This window comes from Cavia porcellus, unplaced genomic scaffold (assembly GCF_034190915.1).
Source record: "Cavia porcellus strain 051 isolate PalLab524CR breed Dunkin Hartley unplaced genomic scaffold, mCavPor4.1 scaffold_1, whole genome shotgun sequence".
Lineage (NCBI taxonomy): Eukaryota > Metazoa > Chordata > Mammalia > Rodentia > Caviidae > Cavia > Cavia porcellus.
This window is the reverse complement of record NW_026947484.1, coordinates 215,009,376-215,020,772: the sequence shown is the minus strand read 5'-3', so window position 1 is coordinate 215,020,772 and position 11,397 is coordinate 215,009,376. Positions and strand designations below refer to the sequence as shown.

Below are 11,397 nucleotides of genomic sequence, written 5' to 3'. Positions count from 1 at the left end.
TATGCCATTCTTTTGCACGCAACAGGGTTGCGCCGTCGTTGCCATGGGAATCCAGGAGACCTCTTTCCTGGTTTATTTTGCTGCTCTCGCTTCGCAGGTTTCCGAGCAGTGCCGCACGCCGACCTCTTCGCGTTTGGGGGGCCTGTCACAATGCCCAGGTAGTTCTGCTACCCTGCCTGCGCCCAGCCTAACTCGCCTCCAAAACCTCCCCTCTTTCCCACCCCAACCTGGGAGGCCGCGAGGGACCGAGTGGGGACCGGAAGCCTGCACTGGCCCTGCGGCGGGGAGACCCGGCTGTCCTGCTCTGCTAGGGGCCGTGTCTGCATGGGCAGGGGCCGTCGAAACTGCCGCAGACAGGAAGAAAAGTAAGAGAGTTAGAAAGGTGAACTTCGTCCATTCACCGATTCGATTCTCATAAGTTTCTTGAGGGACTGCTGCAGCCGCGGGGGATAGGCGGCGAGATAAACCCCCAAAGCTCCTCCCGGGGTCCCCACCAGGCGCGAGGTTCAGAAGGACGTAAATGAGGGAGAACTTGGAAAGCACTGTGGCAAGTTTAACATCACGTTTAAGGAGATAGGAGGGCTCTGATTGGAGCTCTTCGTTTCTGTGAGGCCTATTTAAACTGCCCGTACTAGAGATAATATCTGGACTTGTCAGAACAATTTAACAGGATGTGGGGGAGAGGGACAGGGAGGCCGTCACAGAGCCGGGTAAAGCTTTCTCTCGCTTTTTGAATCAATAGATTTCTGTTGAATTTACGAACTTTAGGGTAGAAAATGTCAGCTTTCCATCACATTGTCATTGATAAAGTTGTAAAGCTATACAAGTAAAATCTCCACAAGTGGCATGCCTAATTACAGCGCCTTTTCCCTGTCTGCTGCGAACCTGGACATCAGATAATCAGGTTCTGAAAGAATGACTTGTAAATGAACAGCAGACAGGCCTGGACTGAGTACCCAGAGACTCACTGTGAAATAAAAGGATGAATTTTGGTGCAAACATTTGAATACACCTGTTTTTGACTTTTTATATTCCTGTTTTGGCCCTTTCTTTATCCCTGTTTTTTGACTAATAACAATTATAAACTGCCAATAATTTTTATAATGTTATAGACCAGCCCCTAAACTAATTGACCACATTGTAACAATCACAACAACCCTCTAAATTTTTTATACTTTTTTTTAAATTGGCATTTTAGAGGTGAAGAAATGGTCTTGACCCTGAGGATAAACATTGGTTTAGTGTTCAATAAGTATTTGCTTAATTGATAAATAAATGAAGAATCTAGACAGAGTCTGCATAAATTCACATACATAAAAAGTAGCAGATTCAAGGTAGACCTTGTAGGTCCTTTTAGTTCAATACGGTACTCCATTTTCACTTAGATTTATTTTTTAGAAAGATACTGGCTTGTACATAGAGAAATGAAAAAATGATTTTCAAGATGTTTGTGAAGGGTGATTTTTTTCCCCTTTCGTCTTTATACTTTCGTATTTTAGAAAAGAAATTTGGGGCCAAAACCTAATTTTAAAAACAAAGTAATGACAATCAAAAAAAAAAAAAAAAAACGTTTAAGGGAAGAAAGATTATTTGATATACTGGTTTTGCATGATTGCTATCTTTCTAGATGATTTAAGTTGTACATTTCCTAAAGTCCCTGTATGTTCAGAAACTAACATGTACAACCTTTATCCTTACTGGGAAGCTTCAAAATAGACAACACTCAACCGTGGTAGTAAAGATTCTCCTTACCAGTTTCAGTATTCTTCAGAGAACTGGTTCAAAGGAAAACACTCACTAATCACAGCCTGACTAATCACCAGATAATTTGCAAGGTTATTGTTCCCTAGAATATAATGTTTTATCTTCAAAATTTTACTGAAATAAAACTTCTCTGCCTGATATAAGTGTTTAAATAAATATGTTTTGCTTTTTTGCATTTTTTTCTGCCTGTCATATAGTGAAACTCTCTGGGAAATCGCAAAAGCTGAAGTGGAAAAAAGAGGAAGGATCGGCCGCGAAGGCGATGGAGTTGAGATTGGAGAAAAGTCTGTTTTCTTCATAGGCAGTAAAAATGGGGTAAAGCTTTCACTTTTTTTTCAATTATTAAGGTGATTTTTTTTTTTTTTTGTCATTTAGTTTTTTATCGGTACCAGGGATCGAACTCACGACTGCCTGCTTGCAAGGCAGGTGCTTATGCCGCTGAGCTAAATCCCCAGCCCCTTATTAAGGTGATTTAACAACCACTGGTAAAATTTATTGTAATACTTTGACAAAAACTTAACATACTTTCAACTCTAACCAGATGACTAGTGTGGTTGACTGTGCCGAGTATTATTGACCTAGGAAAAGTTGTGGAAGTAAACAAAATCTTTAAAAAAGGTTTTAATTGTTGTGTTTTTTATTTTAAAAGTTGAAAATACTTGCATCTTCTACCTCTGTTGAATACAAAGGGCTTAAACACCTAACTGTAAATATCTAAGTCAGCATCTAAATCTCATACTTTGGATTCAGATATTTTACATTTAGGAATCTAATGGGATAATTGAGTTCTATCAGTGATGTTTATCAAAGGGTTTGAAAAATGTGGGGGAAATAAGGCAGCAGTTCTGCTGGACCACGGCTTGGCAGGAGGGACCCCTCCCCACTCACTGTCAGCTCAGTTGTACTTAGCCAGGAGTACAGAAGAATTTTGGAAGTAGCCACACAGCAGTGACAGATGCATCATATCTTCATTCAACTTCACATGGCACACAGAATTCCTGCCTGGGAGGCAGAACTGCTGCAGACACTGTCTAAAACAGGCCAAGGCTCTCCACACCCGAGACGCTGAAGTTCATGTAGCATCGTAACATCTTTCTGTCTGGAGTTCATATTATTGTTCAGTTTTTGTGCTTTGTGTTTCCACTTAAGGGTATTAACAAATAGGAGGCTTTCAGAACCCAGCACAACTCCTTACTCAGTGGGCAGCATCAATGTTCGGTCACCCTGAGCAGCTCTTCCTGCGCAACCGGACATACATCGATCGAGTGGGGATACTATGTTAAGATTATGTTTATAAGGGGAAATAATTATATAACCACAAAAAAGGGATGAAAGAAAATAATATGGATTCAAAAAGTAGGACATAAATGTTATGTAAACTATGATCTGATTTCTATAAATCTGTGAAGATAAAAAGTAGAAATATGAATAGTAAATTTTTAATCACTGTATTTTTGTTTTGCTTTTAATTTCTGTACTTTCCAAAGTTTTCATATTGGAGGGGCTGGGGATTTAGCTCAGGGGCATAAGTGCCTGCCTTGCAAGCAGGTAGTCATGAGTTCGATCCCTGCTACCAATAAAAATGAAAAAGACAAAAAAAAAGTTTTCATATTGGTTCATATTGGTTTAATATCTGAACTTTGTTCTTTAACATAAAAGTATCATAGGGATCATTTATATTTTAAATTTTTAAATGAGTTTTATTTCATGAGTGTACCATTGTGTGAAGAGTAATTTTTATATTAGATATAATACTTTAAAAATTTTCTGGGGCTGGAGATTTAGCTCAGTGGCCTAAGCACCTCCCTGAAACAGGAGGTCTTGAGTTCAATCCCTGGTACCAAAAAAAAATTTTTTTTCTACATTTCCTCCTATTGCAGTATAGATGCACATGTGGATTGACATAAATGTGGACAATAATCAGTACTAGTCTTAAGATTCTCTCCTAATCACTTTCTTTAACAGTTGTTATTGGCTTCTTTACAGTTACGGTTCGTTGTTTGTGAAACTACTCTTTTCCTAATAGCAATATATGGCATATCCAGGCTTTATTTTATTATTATGAAATTAAAGCTAATTTTGCTTTTGAAGACTTGAGAATTCCCTTGAAATGTCTGGAACTTTTGAGGGTATTATTCTTTAAAAAATACTTTATCCAGAGTGCTGATTTATTGTGGATTATAAAGAGAAGAAATTAATTGATGCTATCGGTTAGCTTGACAGTAACGATTCTTTACCAAAAAACTCAGCTACCTTGCTGCTTCCTCCCTCTTTTTTTTTTCTCTCTCTTCTTTTGTATCAGTTAGTGTTCACGAAAGTAACAACAAATTATGTGTACAATTATATTATAACAGTTAAATTATATGTATTTACATTCAGGTGCTTTTAAAATAAATATTGTATGTATTGGGTACTAAATAGGATTACAGTAGCCACCTGTGGAATCAGGGTGGAAGAATGCAAAATGGCCATCTGCATGCCCAGTCAAAGGCCTGGAGCTCACTGCAGAGTCTGGTTTGAGTCAATGTCAGAAAGCTAAAGAGTCTGTGTCAGAAGCCTGGAGATGAACGCTAAAGAGTCTGTGTTAGGAGCTGGAGGTGAACATCCAAAGACAATGGCAAAGACCAGAGCCCTCCTGAAGAAGCAGAGGGGAGGATGTCCCTTTTTCTTTCCCTTAGTTCCATCCAGGCTCTAAGCTTATTGTTTGGTGCCACTTGAATCTGGGGTGGATCTTTTTCAGTTTGTGACCTGTGTGTCCACCATCCACAAACACACCCAGAAGTGTGTTCCACTAACCTGCCCGGCATTTTTTATCCATTCAAATTGGCAGCACCATTATCTGTCACACCTTCCAACCTGGCTTTCATACATCATTCAGTAGACATTTATTGAACATCTTTGATGTGCCAAGTATCTTGCTGGTACCTGTGAAAATAGACATGAAAGACACTTTGGCTACTATGAAGGAACCTGAGTACCTGTACTTATATACCAGCAATGACAATAGCATGAGATGCTATGCTGAAAACCAGGAAGGCATGTAACTGCCCAAGAGACTGGAAGACTGGGAAAACCTGTGTAAGAGAGTGATGTCTAAAGCTTGAAAGGCAAGAAGGGAAAAGAAGCAATGCAAATGGCAAGGGCCAAGAGAGCATCCTAAAGACAGGATCAAGAGCAACATATTGTATATCCTATAGCAAAAAATGGGAGAGGGACTTTGTTAGACAAATGGGGCAAGATTGCTGGTCAACAGTGTGGACTGTGTTTCGATGATGGGGATTAAGGCAACACTAATCTGCTAAGTGTCTGTGACTTGGTTACCTTCCTCTCATTGTTGAGACAAAATACTTGATGCCCAAAGTCTAAAGGAAGATTTATTTCTTACAGTTCTTAGAGGTTTCAGTCCATACTCGTCTGGCTCCAAGGCAAGGTAGCATGGCGGGGTCAGTGTTCATGGCCACCACAAACAGCAAGGTCAAACTGTGTAAAAAGAGAAGGACATGTCTTCTTCTTCTTCTTCCCACTCTTGCACTATATGTCTGCTCTGCTCTGGGCGGGTGCAGCACTCACATCACCAGTCCCAGTGCTAGACAATGAACCAATTGCGACCACTGGATTCAGCCGCATCCATGATTGCATGAGGCTTGAGGGGGCATCTAAACACAAACCATAACAATCTATAATTCTGTCTCTCTTCACTCACTTGCATAGGCTCAGGTGTGGAGGAGGAAGGTAATTGAGTTCTCCTCCATACTAAGAAGTGGTCGAGGCCATCAAAGGGAGAGAATGTTCCAAAGATGCTGAAATGTCAAAGATTTTGATTGTCTGGGAAGTGAAGTTTTAGACAAGGATTTTAGACATATTAACCTTTGTTACCCTCTAATTGTCATATTTTGAATTTTTCAAAAATTAAAAAAATTTCTCTTTAAAATAAAAACAAGTATGAAATTATTTTTAAAAATTATTTCAGACACAGGGAAAAATAAGAAAGTGCTGGGTCAGGGAAGGTCCACATAGGGGATAGTATGATTCAGGTGGGTCAGAAGACTGGACTCTGGTATGATTGAGGTCATGGGAGGGAAGATGACATTCATTTTGATGGTCCCTAAATGAATTTGTAGTAGGTCAATATTTCTTGAATTTTAGGAAACCCAAGAGCATGTGGACATATTCTTAAAGAACCACAGTTTACCAGTGAATCTTAATGATGATGATAGCCTAAAATTTAATTACAGTTTCCAAAGCTGAGTTTATGTTTATTTGGAATTGTTACAATATGTACTCTACATTTATGTGAAATTACAGTAAAAATATTTAAATCAATGCTAGGTTATATAAGAATTTGAAGAAACTGGATAGATATCTGAAATTCCTTGCAATTCTAAAACAGTAATTCTGACTACTTTGTGTGTAGAATTCATTACCTTTTAACTTACAACTTTAAAAACATATTTTATATGATACATGTTCAGTGTAGGAAAATTAAGAAAATCTAGATTTTTCTTCAAAAAATAAATTACTTGCAAATCTACCAACTAAAAACAGTCATTATTAACATAGTGATATCCCTCTAGATCTCTTTTGTGTTTCTGTCAAGAGTGTGTATGCATGTATATGCATGTGTATGTATGTTTCTACATGTATAAGTAAAGAAAACAGGAAAAGATTTTACTTGGTTTTGGTTGTTTGAGACAGAGTCTCACTGTGTAATCCACAGTAGCCTTGAATTCATGATCCTCCTGCCTCAGCCTCCATGTGCCAGTATTACAAGTCATGTGCCATGATATCCACCAGGAAAATAAACTTTTAAATTGAAAACAGGGTCCTCTGGCCCTGAATCACAGCCAGCAGCTTCCTGATGCTGTTGGTTTCAAGCAGGAGCCTAAAGAGATGTCTTTCTTTTCTGTTGACCACTTCAGAACGTAGGCAGTGAAATAGTCAATTCATTAGAAACAGCTTGAAGCCACACACACCCCTCCCCATGAGCAGCTGTGAGCATGGCAGGCTGTGGTGGCCCAGGATGGGAGCCACCAGCATTTACTGGGACCTGCGCCATGCCGGGACCTGGAACACCAGGATACCAAGCAACCCCCACTCTCCACACCTGTTTTGTTTTGTTGAACTCCAATGTACATGAGAGTGTGGACAAGTATTTTGAAGAGAACGAGAGACTCTACAACAGCCATTGGTGACTTCCCTATTGTCTGGTTTTGAAGACCTAAATCGCCTTCCTTATTCTGTTCAGATCAGTTTTATGCTGTGTTGTTTTGTGTGAATTCTGTGTATGCAAAGACATGGACAACTATTTGGAAGGAAACAGACAATTTGATGGACAGTGAAGATCTCAGGTCATCTAGCTTTGAGATTTATATCTCTTGCATTGCTTTCTTGTGTCCTATTTTGTTCTGTTTTGTTGTGTTTGATTTTACCCCCTTTAAAATAAAAATTAAAAAAAAAGAAAACAGGGTCATACTAATTTATTATAGGTGTTTTATAATGTAAGTATATTTCTATATTGTCATTCCTAATAATTACACATTAGTCTATTACACAGACTACTATAATCGATTTAATTAATTCCCTATAATTTAGGTTGTAATTTAGGTTGTTTTTAGTTTTTCTTTTTTTATTTTAAAGGAGAAAAAAACCAAAACTATAAGGGTACAAGTAATACAGAATTAAAAAAAAAACAGTAAGAAATCACTAGCTAATAGATTACATATTGTCATCTTAGAAATAGTTGTTCAAGTTACAGGATTAAAGCATACAAAGTGGACATTCAAACAGTGAGACTGCAAACAGTTGTGTTTAATGATCCAACAAAAACTTAGTAATATGGTCATCTATCTTAACACACCTAAACACACCTGCAGTTGTATCCTTTAGAGCACTTTTTTTTCCCTCTCTTTTTTTACAACAACATTTACACATTTTGGGTTTTATTACTCCCATAGTTCTTACTACTTTTTTTTGGGGCGAGAATAAAACCAAATATGACAAAACAAAGCAGTCAGTCAAAACAAAGGATGGACATAGTACATGATGTAAAAACAGAATACAAGGTAATCAACAGTGGTTATCATAATGTCTCTTGCTACCTTAAAAAGAATTGCCTATATCATTAGGTATAATAAAATTGAACAAAACAGTACAGAACAAGACCAATAAACCTAAACATTGGAAACATTACAGGACTTCAAAAGAAGATAATAGTCAAACCAGAATGGGCGTCATAGTGAATCTTATTGCCTTCAAAGTAGTTGCCTATACCCTCAAACTTGATACTATCAAACAGAACAGAACAGAGTAAAATCAGTCAAAACAAGATGGTGGGAGCAATATAGGGCTCAAATCAAGTTAATAGGAAATCAAAAAAGTTACTATAATATATCCTGCTAATTTTTTAAATTTTTTCCCTTAATTAAAAAAATAATAAATAAATTTCCTTAAAAAAGGGGGAGATTGAGATAAAAGAGGACATAACAACATAACAATATAGGTCAGAGCAGAACAATTTCATCAACATAGTGCTTCACCACAAGATAACCCGATTCAATAGTAGTTACCATAGTGTCTCTTTCCTTGAAATATTTGAGTCATATACTATGACATCAAACACCATTCAAGAGGATGAAAGTATTACAGGGTATTTAGAACCAGCTAATGGAAAACGAACAATGGTTTCTATATTATCTCTTTGCCTATAAAAATTTTTGTTTATACTATCACATATAATAAAATCCAGTAAGATACAACATGATAAAACCAATGGAGACAGAAGAACAACAGTTTGGTGGGACTTCAAAATAAGATGATATTAAATCAGCACTAGCTATTATGATGTGTTGTTTTCTTCAAAATAGCTGTTCATATCATCACAGGCAGTAATGTCAAACAGCCCAGAATAAAACCATTCCAATTAATGAGTGAAAACTTTATAAGGCTTCAAAGCCACATAATGGGGAATCATGATTACTAGTTTTTAGTTTTTCAATTTGGTGTAATACTAGCCAATAAACATCTTTCAACAATATACTATACACTGTTGATAATATTCCAATTATTTTTTCTATATCTCATTATAAAAATTCATCCAATTTGATATTTCACCTATAATCTGGATTAATTTAATATCTTTTTGGTTTAAAAAATTATAGGCTTTTTAGTTAAAAAGAAACAAATGTAGGAGCTAGGGGTTTAGCTCAGCGGCGTTAAGTGCCTACTTGGCAAACGTGTGATTGTGAGTTCAATCCCGACCACCAAAAGAAGAAGAAAAAGAGAAATGTAAAAGGTTGTTTTCTTAATCTACTGTTTTCTAAACTCTTTTGTTTGAAGCCCAAAGATTTCCTCTGGCAGAATTTTTCCTGATGTTTCTTTTTTATCTGCTTTCTTTTAAGGGGCTATTTTTTAAAAAAGAAAAGAGTTTTTCTACTTAAAAAAAATCTACAATGATTCAAACCAGTGGGCTACTCCGTGGATAAGATTTGAGGTTAAGTTTTATGGCTAGTCACAAAATAGAACCAGGACCTGTATTTCATGACTCAGAAAAAGAAAGTTGGAATACAAGTGTATCCTCTAGAATTAAATGCTCTAAGCCAGTTTCTGAATTGCCTGTTTTGAACATAGTTGCAACATGTCTTTTATTTGTGTGTTAGCTTTTTTCTTTATTTCCACTTCAACAATTGAAATGAAAAACATTTTAGAAGACACTAATCATCAGCTTAGCCAGTAATTAGCATTGTTGAATAGAGAAAAAATTTTAAAAGCTGCCAAGTTGACCGCTAAAGTAAGGTATGATTTGCTAATATTTGTCATCTGTGGGACTTTGTAATTATAGTAATAGCAGTGTAGTTACTCTTTGATGAAAGTTGACAGTTAACTTTTCCACTTATCAAACTTTAAAACAGTTCTGAAAGTTTCTGAGTTTTCATTTCTAGGTAATTTATCATTCAGTGATTTAAAAAGCTATTTTTGGCCACAATTATGAACACTAATAAAATTTTACATATGGATGACATTAACACAGTATTGTTTCTTTTTTAATTTCTAGGGGAAGACTACTATTATTTTAAGGTGTCTTGACAGGTAAGTGTTATGTTAGCCTTACAAATTCATTTATGTTTATTCTAGTGTACAGGACAAGTTAAAGTCTGTAAGACATCGAAAGAGAATGATTTTGAGACCCAAACAAATATTTAATTCTTGAGTCCTTAGTATAACTTTTAAGAGCTTCTTTAAAGATAGAACTAATGAGAGGTCAAAAAACACAGGATTAATACTGAGCTGCTTTGTTTGAGGGAAAAATGTTACCAGAATTACTAACCTATAATAGTACTAACATTCTTTTTGATTGTGTTACTTTGGTATTTAAATTATTCTATCTACTATGTAATTATTAGAACAATAATTATGACCTTTAAATTACTCAAGGATACATTTTGAGGCACGGGGTCCTCAAATTGCATATTTTCTCATTTGTTTTATATACTTCCCAATGGGTTTATGCTGCAGAAGCCTACGATCAGATTAACCATTAGGATTATGATTAATGGATATTGCAGGGAGCTGAAAAGGAAAATCTTCAGTTTTAGACCATATTTCTGTTCTCTTTATTCTAATGCATATTTCTTATGACTTTCTAAAAACATTAAAACAGATGGAATTGAATTACAGTCACATTAAAGAAACATCATTCACTTGAAAATATTTGTTTAAGAATACAAATAATAGAATCTTGGCTTTTGTAATTCCTTAAATCTACCAACATTGTGCCTTGGAAAAGCTCTTCATACCAACACCTGTATCATCTTCCATCTCCAAAAATTGTTGTTCTAGCTATTTTGAAGAAAACAAGACATTATAATAGCTAGTGCTGATTTAACATCATCTTATTTTGAAGTCTCACCAAGCTTTTGTTCTTCTGTCTCCATTGGTTTTATCATGTTTATCTTATTGGATTTTATTAGATGTGATAGATTAGATGTGATAGTATAAACAAAATTTTTTATGGACAAGGAGATAATATAGTAACCATTGTTCATTTTCTGTTAGTTGGTTCTGAATACCCTGTAATACTTTCATTCTCTTGAATGGTTTTACTCTGTCTCGTTATGTTTGATACTATAGTGTATGAAGGTATATTCAAATATTTCAAGGAAAGAGACACTATGGTAGCTACTGTTATGTCAGATTATCCTGTGGTAAAACACTATGTTGCTTAACTTGTCCAGTTCTGACCTGTTTTGTTATGTCCTCTTTTATGTTAATCTTTTTTAAATTAAAAAAAATTGTCATTATAAAAAAAAATCACGGTTCTCCTTAGGCCATTTTCATATGTTTCCTATAATAGATCGTCTAACTCAAGATAATATACTATAAACTACTATAAGGAATTAAAAGTTAACATTAATTCCTTGATAGTCTGCTCAGAAAAAAGATAATTTTCCATATTGTATGTTAAATATCAGATTTGCAAATTTTGTACTAAAAAGCATCATCTTGTTTCATAAAAAATTTTCCTCTTTTAGGAAATATAGCCAAGTATTCTTTTTTATCTGAATCAAGAAATATATATTCGGGGTAAAATTAAAAATATTTAAGAAATATAAATGTACAAGTCCCAAATTTAAAATT

The 11,397-nt window shown here is 35.6% G+C and overlaps 1 protein-coding gene and 1 non-coding gene across 2 annotated transcripts in view; both read left to right on the top strand.

Annotated features, from left to right (window-relative positions):
- Dync2li1 (dynein cytoplasmic 2 light intermediate chain 1) overlaps positions 1-11,397 on the top strand; it is a 34,959-nt gene continuing 23,562 nt past the window's right edge. The window contains exons 1-3 of the mRNA XM_003473054.5: positions 1-158; positions 1,962-2,079; positions 9,815-9,849. Coding sequence (XP_003473102.1) covers positions 151-158; positions 1,962-2,079; positions 9,815-9,849 — 161 coding nt within the window. The 5' untranslated portion in view covers positions 1-150. The remainder of the gene's footprint in view (positions 159-1,961; positions 2,080-9,814; positions 9,850-11,397) is intronic.
- On the top strand, positions 6,592-6,722 carry LOC111757792 (small nucleolar RNA SNORA2/SNORA34 family). Its single transcript, XR_002792078.1, has one exon. It is a non-coding gene; the product is annotated as a small nucleolar RNA SNORA2/SNORA34 family (small nucleolar RNA).